This window comes from Hyperolius riggenbachi, chromosome 10, assembly GCF_040937935.1.
Source record: "Hyperolius riggenbachi isolate aHypRig1 chromosome 10, aHypRig1.pri, whole genome shotgun sequence".
NCBI classification, from domain to species: Eukaryota; Metazoa; Chordata; class Amphibia; order Anura; family Hyperoliidae; genus Hyperolius; species Hyperolius riggenbachi.
This window is the reverse complement of record NC_090655.1, coordinates 11,093,774-11,106,038: the sequence shown is the minus strand read 5'-3', so window position 1 is coordinate 11,106,038 and position 12,265 is coordinate 11,093,774. Positions and strand designations below refer to the sequence as shown.

The 12,265-nt window shown below is 41.6% G+C and overlaps 2 protein-coding genes across 2 annotated transcripts in view; both read left to right on the top strand.

The window, feature by feature from the left end:
* Window positions 1–12,265, top strand: part of LOC137536060 (ovostatin-like) — a 148,153-nt gene that overhangs the window by 129,637 nt on the left and 6,251 nt on the right. Inside the window, exons 34-35 of the mRNA XM_068258032.1 lie at window positions 237–339; window positions 4,138–4,213. Coding sequence (XP_068114133.1) covers window positions 237–339; window positions 4,138–4,199 — 165 coding nt within the window. The 3' untranslated portion in view covers window positions 4,200–4,213. The remainder of the gene's footprint in view (window positions 1–236; window positions 340–4,137; window positions 4,214–12,265) is intronic.
* LOC137534447 (uncharacterized) lies at window positions 8,889–10,223 on the top strand. Its single transcript, XM_068255940.1, has 2 exons — window positions 8,889–8,963; window positions 9,051–10,223. The coding sequence occupies exons 1-2, from the start codon at window positions 8,917–8,919 to the stop codon at window positions 9,913–9,915; spliced, it is 912 nt and encodes a 303-aa protein (XP_068112041.1). The 5' UTR covers window positions 8,889–8,916; the 3' UTR covers window positions 9,916–10,223.

Sequence of the window (12,265 nt, the reverse complement as noted above, 5' to 3'; positions counted from 1 at the left end):
AGTAAAACATTTCACCCAATTTCTCTGTATTGTAACATCCATCTCAGACTTCCATATCTTATCTAACTTCAGTGCCCAAACATGGTCATGTGACTCCATGTTCAATCAGGTCCAATCTACAGGAACTTCATTTGTGTGTCCTTCTCATCCAATGGTGTCTTCAGATCTATATCTAGATATGGGCCAGTGTGTGCAGTACTAATATAATTTCCTTAACTCTTCTCTCTTTCCTTCAGGTTACGCAAAAACCAATAACCTTCCAGTTCAGAATGTTTATGGGTCAGAGAGTGCTGAACGTGAAGACCAGCTCTGCCATGGTGTATTCCTACTATACACCAGGTAATTACTATGACTATATAATATATGATGCAGAAAGGTTCATAAAGCCTCCAGATCCTCCATTAAGAATCCAGATCCTCCATTAAGAATCCAGATCCTCCATAAAGCCTCCAGAACCTTGATAAAGCCTCCGAATCCTTGATAGTGCCTCCAGATCCTCCCATGCGCATAACAATAGGGGATGCAGCCCATGCGCCCGCGGGGGGGGGGTTGCTCATGGCCGATTTGTGGGGCTGGAGGGGTCGCACAATGGGGGGAAAGCTATGACCACACTCGGCGGGGAGGGGGGAAGGTCCCCCCCCCCTCCCTCACCTCTAGCTTTCCCCTCTGTGCTCCCCTCCAGCTTCAATAGCTATACAAGACAAGTGCAGCGGAGCGGCGGGCAGCAGCAGGCAAACATACCTTCCGTGCGTTCCAGCGCAGACACTTCTCACTCTAGTGACTGACGCGACTTCCTGTATAAAACATGAGTCGCGTCAGTCACTAGAGCGAGAAGCGCCCGGACGCACGGAAAGTATGTTTGCCTGCCGCTGCCCGCCGCTCCGCTGCACTTGTCTTGTATAGCTATTGAAGCTGGAGGGGAGCACAGAGGGGAAAGCCCGAGGTGAGGGAGGGGGGGTGGACCTTCCCCCCCTCCCCGCCGAGTGTGGTCATAGCTTTCCCCTCATGGTGCGACCCCTCCAACCTCCAACAACAGCCACGAGCGGGACCTAGTGGGAGGGGGGTCCCGGAGGGGAGGGGGGCCCACTCACAATTTCTGCAGGAGGGCCCGGGGGCTCTAAGTTACGCCCCTGGATCCTCCATAAAGGCTCCAGATCCTTTATACAGTCTTTAGATCTTCCATAAAGGATCCTTCATAAAGCCTTCAGATCCTCCATAAAGGCTTTATATCCTCCATAAGGCCTCCATAATGTCTCCATAAAGCCTCCAGATCCACCATAAAGCCTCAAGATCCTTGATAATGTCACCAGATCCTCCATAAAGCCTCCAGATCCTTGATAATGCCACCAGATCCTCCATAAAGCCTTCAGATCCTCCATAAAGGCTTTATTTCCTCCATAATGCTTCCATAAGACCTTCAGATCCTCCATAAGGCCTTCAGATCCTCCATAAAGCCTTCAGATCCTCCATAAAGCTTCCAGATCCTCCATAATGCCTCCATATCCTCCATAATTTGTCCAGATCCTCTATTAAGCCTCCAGATCCTCCATAATGTCTCCAGATCCTCAAGAATGCCTCCAGATCCTCCATAAAGCATCCAGATCCTCGATAAAGCCTTTAGATCCTACTGAAATATAAAAATGACAACAGGCTCCAGAAATGTAAAAAAAAGTTTGCTTGTTGTGGTCATTTCAAGGCTACAAATAAGTTGAGGTTAATAGAACTCCAAAATGGACTTCAACACAATTAGGAATCATGAACATTCAAGTCAGCTGTGTTGATTTCAGAACTAGCTGGATCTGTCAGTGCAATACATCTTTGTCCATACCCTCACCTCTCTCTCCTCCCACACACAGTGCCTCTAAACCTCGCATAAAAAGCTCCCCCGACCAAATCTACAGTAATTCCCCGCCTGTTGCAAAATGCTATGTCTCCCTTCCCCTTCAACATTCCATTTCTTCTCAACGGCCAAGGACTTTCTGGCCAAGCGACAAAGCCTAATCCCACTCTAGCCCCGAAGTAAAAAATAAAACCAGTAAGACGCTCTAAATTCTCTGAAATAATCACCTAATAAAGAGGTACACTTCCAATAATTCCAGTGCTGAAATGGCAAAAAAAAAACAAGAATACATTCAGAGCAAAGAAGCTAAAGGGCTTTGTCATGTAGGAGTTGGTTTGCCATTGTTTTTGGCATGACTGTTTGGTGACCCAGTCATTCGAATGGGGCACTTGAAGCTCATGTCCATGAATTTTTGCTTCTAACTAAAGTTTCCTCCCTAACTAGCCTATCGCTGCCTGTCCCTTCCCCCAAATGCCCTCTATACCCACATCTAAAGCTTTGTACCCAAATACCCATCGTTTCCGTGATTTCATGATGTGGGTGCGTGTGCAACATTAAGTGAACTACGTTATTTGATGCATGCCAATTATGACTGTAACTGTGGGTCGGATCTTTAACCTCCCGAGCTGCGACTGGGCTAGCCGCCAGGAGCTCAATGCAGAGAAATGGCGCACGACAGGCTTTTTTACTCACCTTCCGGGGGACCCGGACGCAGGCAGCCATTTCTCTTCCTTTCCAGGGAGGTTCTAAATTACGAATCACTCTGGTGAGATCGCAGTCAGTGATCTCACTACAGAGTTACAGCATCACCTGGAGGACGGAGGGAAAATTGCGCTGGATTCCAGGAGGGTATGAGTAAGTGCAGCGGTTGCTGCTGGCTTTCTGGCAGCATAATTTTTTCCTGGTTTTAAGGTCTGAAATTTTCAGAAAAGAAAAAACCAAAAAAACTGAAAATAAATATACCACTAGGGAGGTTAAGATCCACGCCGACTCCCATGCAAAGTGCCACGATTGTTTGAGCTCTCGTTTGTGCCCATCATGTGTCATCGTGTGATGTCACATGTTCCCGCGGGTAGGAAGATGGATCGACGTACGTGCGTCGGGTCGCGTTACTGTGGGTTCCCCAATCCATCTTCCGGTGGTTATGGGCCTTGAGAGTTGTCTTCTTTGAGGTCACAGGATTGCATCATCTGGCCAGTAGTTAGTGTATTTGGGAGAAGCAAAACATACAAAAAAATCCCTGCAGGTGCACCACAAACACCAAGCTCAAAGTCTAAATAATTAATCAGGGATATACCAAAGACACGGAAGATCAAAAATTTAAAAATACTTTTTCTTTTTTATTTGCAAAAAGGTGCAGAAATATGTACACAAAATCTTTAATCACGTAAAAAGTGCTTATAATTGATTGAAAAAAAGGCACCACCCTGTTTGGATGTCCGGTCTCCATGCGGCTCTTTGTTTGATCTTGTGGTGGTCTGCCCTGGCTTTATATTTGACCAGATGAGTTTCTACCTTGTATTCCAACTGTGCAGATGTTCACTATATTTAAAGACCTGAAGAAGGGTTACTAACCCGAAACAAATCGATGTTGTTGCCTTTTTTTCAATCAATTATAAGCACTTTTTACGTGATTAAAGATTTTGTGTACATATTTCTGCACCTTTTTGCAAATAAAAAAGAAAAAGTATTTTTCAATTTTTGATCTTCCGTGTCTTTGGTATATCCCTGATTAATTATTTAGACTTTGCATCATCTGGCCAGACCATCCATGGAGCAGAAATACCTCAAAGTTGCTTTTGCTCCAGTTGGTGTTGTCTTGACTCCTCCCCACTTCAACCCCGGCGCCACATTCAAACAGCGGAAGAAGTAGGGGCACTGGAGCACAACCCTCAATTAAATTAAATTCTGCCACTTATCCAGGAATATCAGATTCTGACCGGCACACAAGTGCCAGACAACTCCTCTGCACAGCATCCAAAGTATATCCCCGGTACGTAATCCCCCCAGCATTCCAATATGAATATATGCAGAGAGGTAACAGGAGAGGGACAGGTGCCAGAAAATACAACCATACTTTCAAACACACTGCAGCCTCACGTATCACACAGAACACGCCACATTTATTCCAAGAGCCCCACCCCCACATTGCCATGCCTACCGCTTATAAGATTATGTAGATTTTCTTTTTGTTACTTTTCTCAAACATTTTGTTGAAATGTGAAGTAATGTGTGTATTTGTCCTGCTTCGCGGCTGGTTTTGCCATCTTTGTAACGCTACTTCTTGTCCTCTGCAGATGAGAATGGATACGCCTCCTATGATCATCCCTGTGCTGATGTTAAGAAGCCAGAAAATTAAGAGGAAGAATTAATGTAAGAATCTGCATCTGTTGTACTCTCTAATATACAGTATAGCCAAAAACATGCAAATTAATCTGAGCTGATGGAGACTATATGCCAATTATGCACAAGGCCAGATTACTTTTTGCGTCCCTAGGCCAAGTATGTTGTGACTCCCTTTTCTTGTGCTCAGCTACCCTCTCATGCCATATGCTGCCCCTCCCTCATGTGTATTATCATCCATGTACTGCAGCCCCTCCCATGCCATGTGTAGCCCCTCCCTCATGTGTATCATCCATGTAAAGCAGCCCCTTTTTTCATGAACAGCTCCCATGAGCATCGTTTTCTCTTTTTCATGTGTTGCTCCCCATTTTCACCCTCCTCTTTCATATGTAGTAACCCCCCCTTCATGTCCAGGTGCCCCTTGGACTGCAGAGGCCCAAGGCCCAGGCCTACGTGGCCTTTCCAGAAATCCAGCCCTGTTTATGCAACTTGGACCAATGGAATAAAGCTGCTGCAAAATTGGAATGATCCATTTTAGACACTTGATTGGGGTGATCCCCAGAAGCAACGATACAAAACACTGATGCTTGTTAGACAACCAATTCCCCTCTTTTAATGCAGATTGCTGCCTGAGACAGGCAGTAAGTGCCTGCCATTAGTCAATGGATTACATAATAATGCTGAACTCCAATTTAGCATAATTTCGTAATTTTGCATCGAAATTCGCAATTAAGCATGCAACATTTATAATAAATAATGCAATGCAACATTTCTGGCCAACTCGGAATGAAAGTTGCATATAACTGTAACTACGTCCTGGAATTTTGCAATTACGCACAATGCTGTGCAAATACGCAAAAAGGTAAAATTTGATTCTATGGGAACAAGTCAAAAAGACGTTGTAGTTTTTTGAAAAACAAAATAGAAAAAAAAAAAAGATTTTGCTATTTCTGCTGAGCCTGAGCGGCTTCGTGGTACTAGGCAGGTGTGGGATGTCCTGTGTCTGTGCAGTGCAGCGGCGCCCACTCGTGCATGGGAGCACGATCGCCAGTGGTGAGCCGAAAATTCACATTAGCGAAATTTCGCATCGAAATTCGCATTTATGCATCATAACCGTAATGCGAAATTTCAGGGAAAATCGTTAATTTCATATATAATAGTAGTATTTCACAATTTCGCGTAATTTTTCATGTAATTTTCACACAATTTTGCAAAATTTTTGCTGACTTATCGGTTACTAGCAAAGCTCCCATACATGTTATTGCTACCAAAATTGGTACATACGTTAAGGTGAATATTGGGTATAAGTCAAAAAAAGAATTTTTCAAAAAGACATTGTAGTTTTTGAGAAAATCGATTTTAAACATACCAAGAAAAATTTTTTTAAACTGTCATTTTTTTTTTGTTTAAAAAATATTTTTTCTTTGCATTTTTAAAATTGATTTTCTCAAAAACGACAGGGTCTTTTGCTTTTTTTTTTACTTGTACCCGCTGTTCTTCTTAACATATGTAGCGGTTTTGGTGTCACTTTCATGTATGGGGTTTGCTGTTCACTGCCAAAGTCGGCATGAAATTACGCGAAAATGACACAACATTTTAGGTGAAATTACTAATCATTATACAAAATCAATTGAATTTACAAATCGTAATTACGTATAAGTGTAAATGCGAAAATGTACACGAAATTTTGCGTGATCGTAATTAGCTCATCATTGACGATCGCAAACCTCCAGAGGGACCCAGTGCTGGATCACAGGTTTCCTTTAAAATGTATAAAATATTTGTATGGAGAATTCGGTATATCGCTGCCAAGGCCGGATTTTCCATAAGGCACTGTAGGCACGTGCCTACAGCTGCCTGATGATGGAAAAGGCATCTCACTTCCTTCCCTCCCTCCTTGCCTATGCAGAGTCCAGAGCAGAGAGTAAATGAGAGGTTACTCATCCAACTGTCGGTGTCGGCATTCCACTGATGAGATCTCTCTTCAGCCAGGGACATATCTAGCTACCTATCACTTGGGGGCGCCCCAAGCTACTTAATATTGAGGGTACTTCTTGTTACCTAATACTAAAGGGTACCTATGGCTACCTACACCAGGCTGGGGAAGAAGGGGGGAGGTGAAAGCTGGGCACGGTTCGGTGGGGGTGTGCAGGTTAATGGAGGGCGGAGTCTAGGGCGCCAGGACATCTGTGCCTATACGGGCTCCTGTGATGTAAATCTACTGATTTAAAAAATGTTTTTTCTTTAAGTTTTCTCAAAAACTACAACATCTTGTTGACATTTTTTGTTGTTTTTCCAACTTGGTTTTGATTTAATTTGCACTTGTTTTTTTTTTTTTTTGCAATTTCCATAATTTAACATGAAATACGCAAACTCAATTCTATTCTGAAATCGTAATTACATGTAATCGTAATTGCGAAATTTTGCGTGGAATGTCACGTGAGCGAAATTAGCGCATTACAATCATCGCTGCTACTTAACAGAGTTGCTCATGAATTTTCGCCATTGTCATTTTCGCATCAAAAGTTTTCGATTGAGAAACTTTTTTGCAAAAAATACAATCACGAAAGCGATTTTCACAAAATCACAAAAATGATTTTTCACAAAATCACAAAAAAATCATTCTTTTTCCTGCGAAAATGCAAATAATTGTTATTTTACTGTAAAAACACAAACAATCCTTTATTTTATCGTGAACATTTGCAAAATCACAACCCTATTACAAAATGATTTTTGATGGCAATTTCGCTAGAAAGTCGAGCTTAACATTATTTTCGCAAAAAGTAATACGAAAAGAATATCTGCATTTTCGCTCATCACTGCTACTTACCGCTTTTTCTGAAAGTAGTCCTGACGAGATGCAACAAGTGGGCAACACCTTCTATTAGTGATAGTCAAGTAGATGCTAATAACTTAGAGTTGTTGCAAATGTATGCACATTTTTATGCACATTTATGCAGCTTGGAAATGACCCAATCAAATCCTGGTGAGGTAAAACTTGATTGGTTTATTTTCAAGCTGCATAAATTTGCATACAAATGTGCATACATTTGCATCAACTCGAAGTTATTTGTATCTACTTGTCCATCACTACGGGCTGGTGCACACCAGAGCGGCTCTGGAGCGTTTTTTTTAAACGCTTGCAGGGGGAAACCCGCTTGGCTAATAAAAGTGAATGGGCTGGTGCACACCAGAACGGCTCGTTTTTTCCACAAACGCAAACTCGAGGGCTGCAGCATTTTTTAGATTTCTGAGGCGTTTCTGCCTCAATGTTAAAGTATAGGAAAGTGGAAAACTGCTCTGAAAAACGCTAGATCAGAGAGGTTTTCCAGGCGTTTTTGTTACAGAAGCTGCTCAGTAACAGCTTTACTGTAACAATATTTGTAATCTGCTACACAAAAACACTCCAAAAAAAGCTAGGCATGTTTAGAAAACGTCTCTCCACATGCCTAGAATCGCTCTGAAATCTGCTTCAAAAACCTCTAGCGTTTTGTGGATCTGCTAGAGGTTTTTGGTGTGCTCTGGGCCTACCTTCTATACTCAGGGAAATGCAGCTCCTGGTGCTGACTATAGGGGGATAACAGTTCTAGAATTCACAGTTTATCTCATCTTAAAGGATACTTGAAGTGAACAAGTATGATAGAGAAAGTCCGCTCCACCTTTGATACCTAGTGCAAGGTGCTGGATAATGAACAGCAGGACAGGAACACAAGGAAGATGTCCGCACTCTCGCTGGTATAGTCCAAGGGTCTTTATTTTAATCCAAATCGCAAATACAGACATTGGCTGACATGTTTCGGATAAAATCCTTACTCATAGCCTAAAACACTGACATCTTGGTGAGACATATATACTGACAGAACCGCCCTTAAAGGGCGTGTACTTACACAATCATGGGAAGAAAGCTTCAACTCAAATCTCACCAAGATGTCAGTGTTTTAGGCCTCTTTCAGACGGGCTGCAGTTGAGCATTGCGTTTACTGCTACGTAAGCACTTATCGAAGCAGCTCAAGTTTGTATGTGTGTTAGTAAGCGTTAATTGGCGTTCATGATAGGCGTTTAATGAGCGTTTGTGAGGCGGTTGCGGTTGGGTGTTTAACGCTGCGTTAACGCGTGTATTGCGTTTACAAAGCGTTTGGGGTGCATTCGAAAGCGTTTTTGTTAAAGGAGAACACCTTCAATTTTCAAAAATTTCACTTTGGCAAAGAGGAAATGACCAACTTTACCAGGAAGTCATGTTTAGGCAGTAACCTGGAAGTGTTTACCTTAACTTGGAAGTGAAATTGGTGGTCATAACAGGAAATGTTGATGTGATCTAGGAAGTAAAAGATCAAAAATGGTGTAGAATTTGGAACTTCACCTACAAAAGGATGTGAAAATGCACAGAACATTGAAGATTACTTCCTGTTTGTGCCTACCTCGAATTGTGCTGCACAAAATTAGGCAAACATTTTGTTAGAATGAATAGGCGTACTCGTCTGCTATTATTGCATTGCCGCATTCTTACCCTGAGGGTCCTTTTACGTCGTAGAAGGCAAAGGGTTTTGAGTGGTAGGCGTTTTTGGGTACATCCAATGTTATCCATGAGGGATAAGAAGGGAGCCTTTAAAGTCTTATATGAAGACTTGCGCAGGAATCCGGAAAATTTTTTTAATTTTACTAGAATGTCAATTCCTAATTTTGATGAACTATTGGTTTTGTTGACACCTCATATTGCTCATCAGAGAACCAACATGCGAAGAATGATATGTCCTGCACAACGTCTTCTACTGACCCTCAGGTATTACTAGAAATATTTGTATGACTGTTTGTTTGTATGTACTATCCAAGAAGGTATTTTTCATTTTTTGGATGTTATGTTTTTCAGATATCTTGCCACAGGGAATTCGTTTACTTCCTTGCACTATCATTTTTTACTAGGCATTTCTACCATTCAAGGCATCGTACATGAGACGTGCAAGGCAATATGGAATGTTCTGCAGCCATTATTTATGCCTCAACCTACAATGCAGATGTGGAGAGAAGCAGCGGAAGGTTTCCGGCAGAATGCTCAATTTCCTAATTGCATTGGCGCCTTGGATGGAAAACATCTACAAATTCAGGTGCCACCCAACAGTGGCTCCTTGTATTATAATTATAAGAAATTCTTTTCAGTTGTTTTAATGGCCATTGCCGATACTACTTATAAGTTTTTGGCCATCGACGTAGGTGCTTATGGGAGCACAGCAGATGCAAATGTGTTTCGGTTGTCACCAATGGGCCGAAGGTTATATAGCCAACAGTTTGACATTCCCGAGCCAAGGCCCCTTGTTGAAGGAGGAGAAGCACTACCACATGTGCTAGTGGGTGATGAGGCTTTTGGCCTACATGTCAACTTATTAAAACCGTTTCCCAAACGCGATTTAAATGACAGAAAAAGGCTTTTCAACTTTAGGCTCACAATGGCTCGCAGATATGTGGAGTGTACATTTGGCATTTTAGCTAACAAATGGCGTGTACTCAGATCTTGTATGCAGCTGAAGCCTGACAATGTTGACTTTGTCATCAAAGCAACATGTGTGTTGCATAATTACCTGCGCACCAAGGATCCTCGTGCAGAAGACCTGTTGGAGGTGGACACTCTTCCGGATCTTGCTGGTCATGCAGTCCGTGGCAATGTCGAGGCAGCTAATGTGCGTGACAAGTTCGCGGCTTTTTTTATGTCACAAGATGGTCAGTTTGTCACCCATTAGTATTGCTTTTTCTTTATTACGCATTCCCTAATTTTGTGTTCTATTTGTTTCAAGCAGAGCTGGTTTTCTGCTAAGTTGTTAATAAAGGCATTCGTGATGTCATTGTGTCAAATGTACTGTGAGTTTCCATATAATCAATTGATTTCATTTTCAACAGGCCCAAACTTCGTAACTTTTCAATGTCATGCCAAATGGAGTTACCGAAATGTGTTGCCTGTAAATTGTTCTACCTTAGAATCATTCCCATTTGCCTGCCTATCTAGTTGATCCTCATCCCCAAAAATTTATATCCATATATCCTGAACAACCATACATCTCATACTCATGTGTGTATGACGTCACTACATTAGAAGCATGCTTGTTTGTGGTGTGATTCCTACACTATTGTAACCCAATTGCTATGCATTTCATCCCAAAAATTGGTATTGTTTACAGTGCAACAAATATGGCAGCCAACATATTAGTAGCATTTAATTTGGCCTTTATTTCCTTAGGATTACATTAAACACATCCTGTTGGTCTCTTTCATTCTGTTTCTCTCTTTGTTTGTGAGAGATGCTACAGAACGAGAGAGAATTAAAATGAGAGAGAGGGGGAGAAAGTGAGGATGGGTAGTGAATTCGAGATACACATATTTCAACATATATATACTTAATAAAAAACAGCAATGTTCATAGTGTGCAAACATTCTTCGTCCACACTTATTTAATACAAAATGTGTGGATGTTTCATAGGAAACTATACCACAAACATTATTTTCGTACATGTCTAATTCAAAAACACAAACTCATGATGATTGTTACTTTTTTATTAGTGTAACAAGCACTTGGTTCACATACATATCAGATCATAACATCAACATATTGTGATAATATACAAATTAAACTTTGAACAGCATTGATGCACCCATTGTCAGTAATGTACATGACATGACATGTAAGATGTACACATTTATTGCCTCTCTACATTCATATCAGTACATGAGTACATACTGTGATTGGATATGTCTGCAAGAATGGTAGTATTGCACAATGGTGTCAAGTGACTTATATGGACAGGTACATCTGTAAAGACCAGTCGGTGATATGGCAAACTTTATTAAGTGCATGTGCAACGTACGCAAAACTATTATCATAACAAGAACATCATTTGTACCGTATTAGCATTACATATCCTTTTTCCCGTGTAATGTGAGGTTGTAATATTGGCAAGCCTATAGCATATTCACTTATGTTTGAGTTGAAGTAACCATTGTCAAGTCAGACATATGCCGGAAGCCCTCTCAATGTGTTATGACACAATACCATTATCTTTACTATGCAGCTAATATTCTTTGTAGAATCATTTGTCCCCACAACCCCTCAACACGCATGCAGATAATGTATTAATGTAGATCTGACAAGAGTGCCATACACACTACATCATCTGCATGTTTGTTTATATGTACAATCAGACTGTAATGCACCCAACAACGTCACTTCTGTTTCCAGCCGACATACATTGTGGTCTAAAAAATGTATAAGGTCACATTACATACACCTGGCATGTAAGTTAGAGCTATACCTAACCTTATTAGGTCCTTCACCATATTGCTCACACTTGTAATGTACAAGGATACCACAGGTGAGAGGGATATAAAGGAGAACGTATTGTTGTCATTTCTAACTATTGCAGTTGCCTGCCAGTCATGTTGAGATTCATGCAGTAGTCGTGTGTGAGTCGAAGCCTCGACCAAGCATATGACTACTTCATGATCAAACATAATAAATTAATAATGACACATGATGTGCTGCATGCATGGACATAGTCTCCGGTTACCTGGAAATAATATGTAAACACATTCACCATAAGTGGCAGGCAACTGCTATGTGTGCAAATGATTCAAAGATGGCAGCCTCCATATCACTATCCAAGTATCAAAGATCATCAGCACAACAATCTCCAATGCACATACTCTCTATTGTGGCAGTTTCCACACGATACATCAACAATTGTTTTGGGGGACACACGGGTCCCCCTTTATCAAGGCATGTGCTTACGTTCACCACATGCTTTGATAAAGGTGACCCCTGTGTGCCCCCCGAAACAATTGTTGGTGTATCGTGTGGAAAATGCCACAATAGAAAGTATGTGCATTGGAGATTGTTGTGCTGATGATCTTTGATACTTGGATTGAATTGATGTGTCATTGGCCAGGTCACTTCGTCAAGCACCCATACATGAAGAGATGGTGTGGCGACTTCTTTTGTGAACCGTCCATATCACTATCATCTGGAGTTGTGTTGACATGCTATATGTAATAAAAGCACTGTGCACAAATAAGAAGTGTTTAATGTACTGACTGGGCAGT

Excerpts from the sequence above, each read along its gene's own strand:
- LOC137534447 (XM_068255940.1), top strand. The coding sequence starts at position 8,917 with ATGCGAAGAATGATATGTCCTGCACAACGTCTTCTACTGACCCTCAG. Across the intron at positions 8,964-9,050 it reads CGTCTTCTACTGACCCTCAG|ATATCTTGCCACAGGGAATT; the intron begins GTATTACTAGAA and ends TATGTTTTTCAG.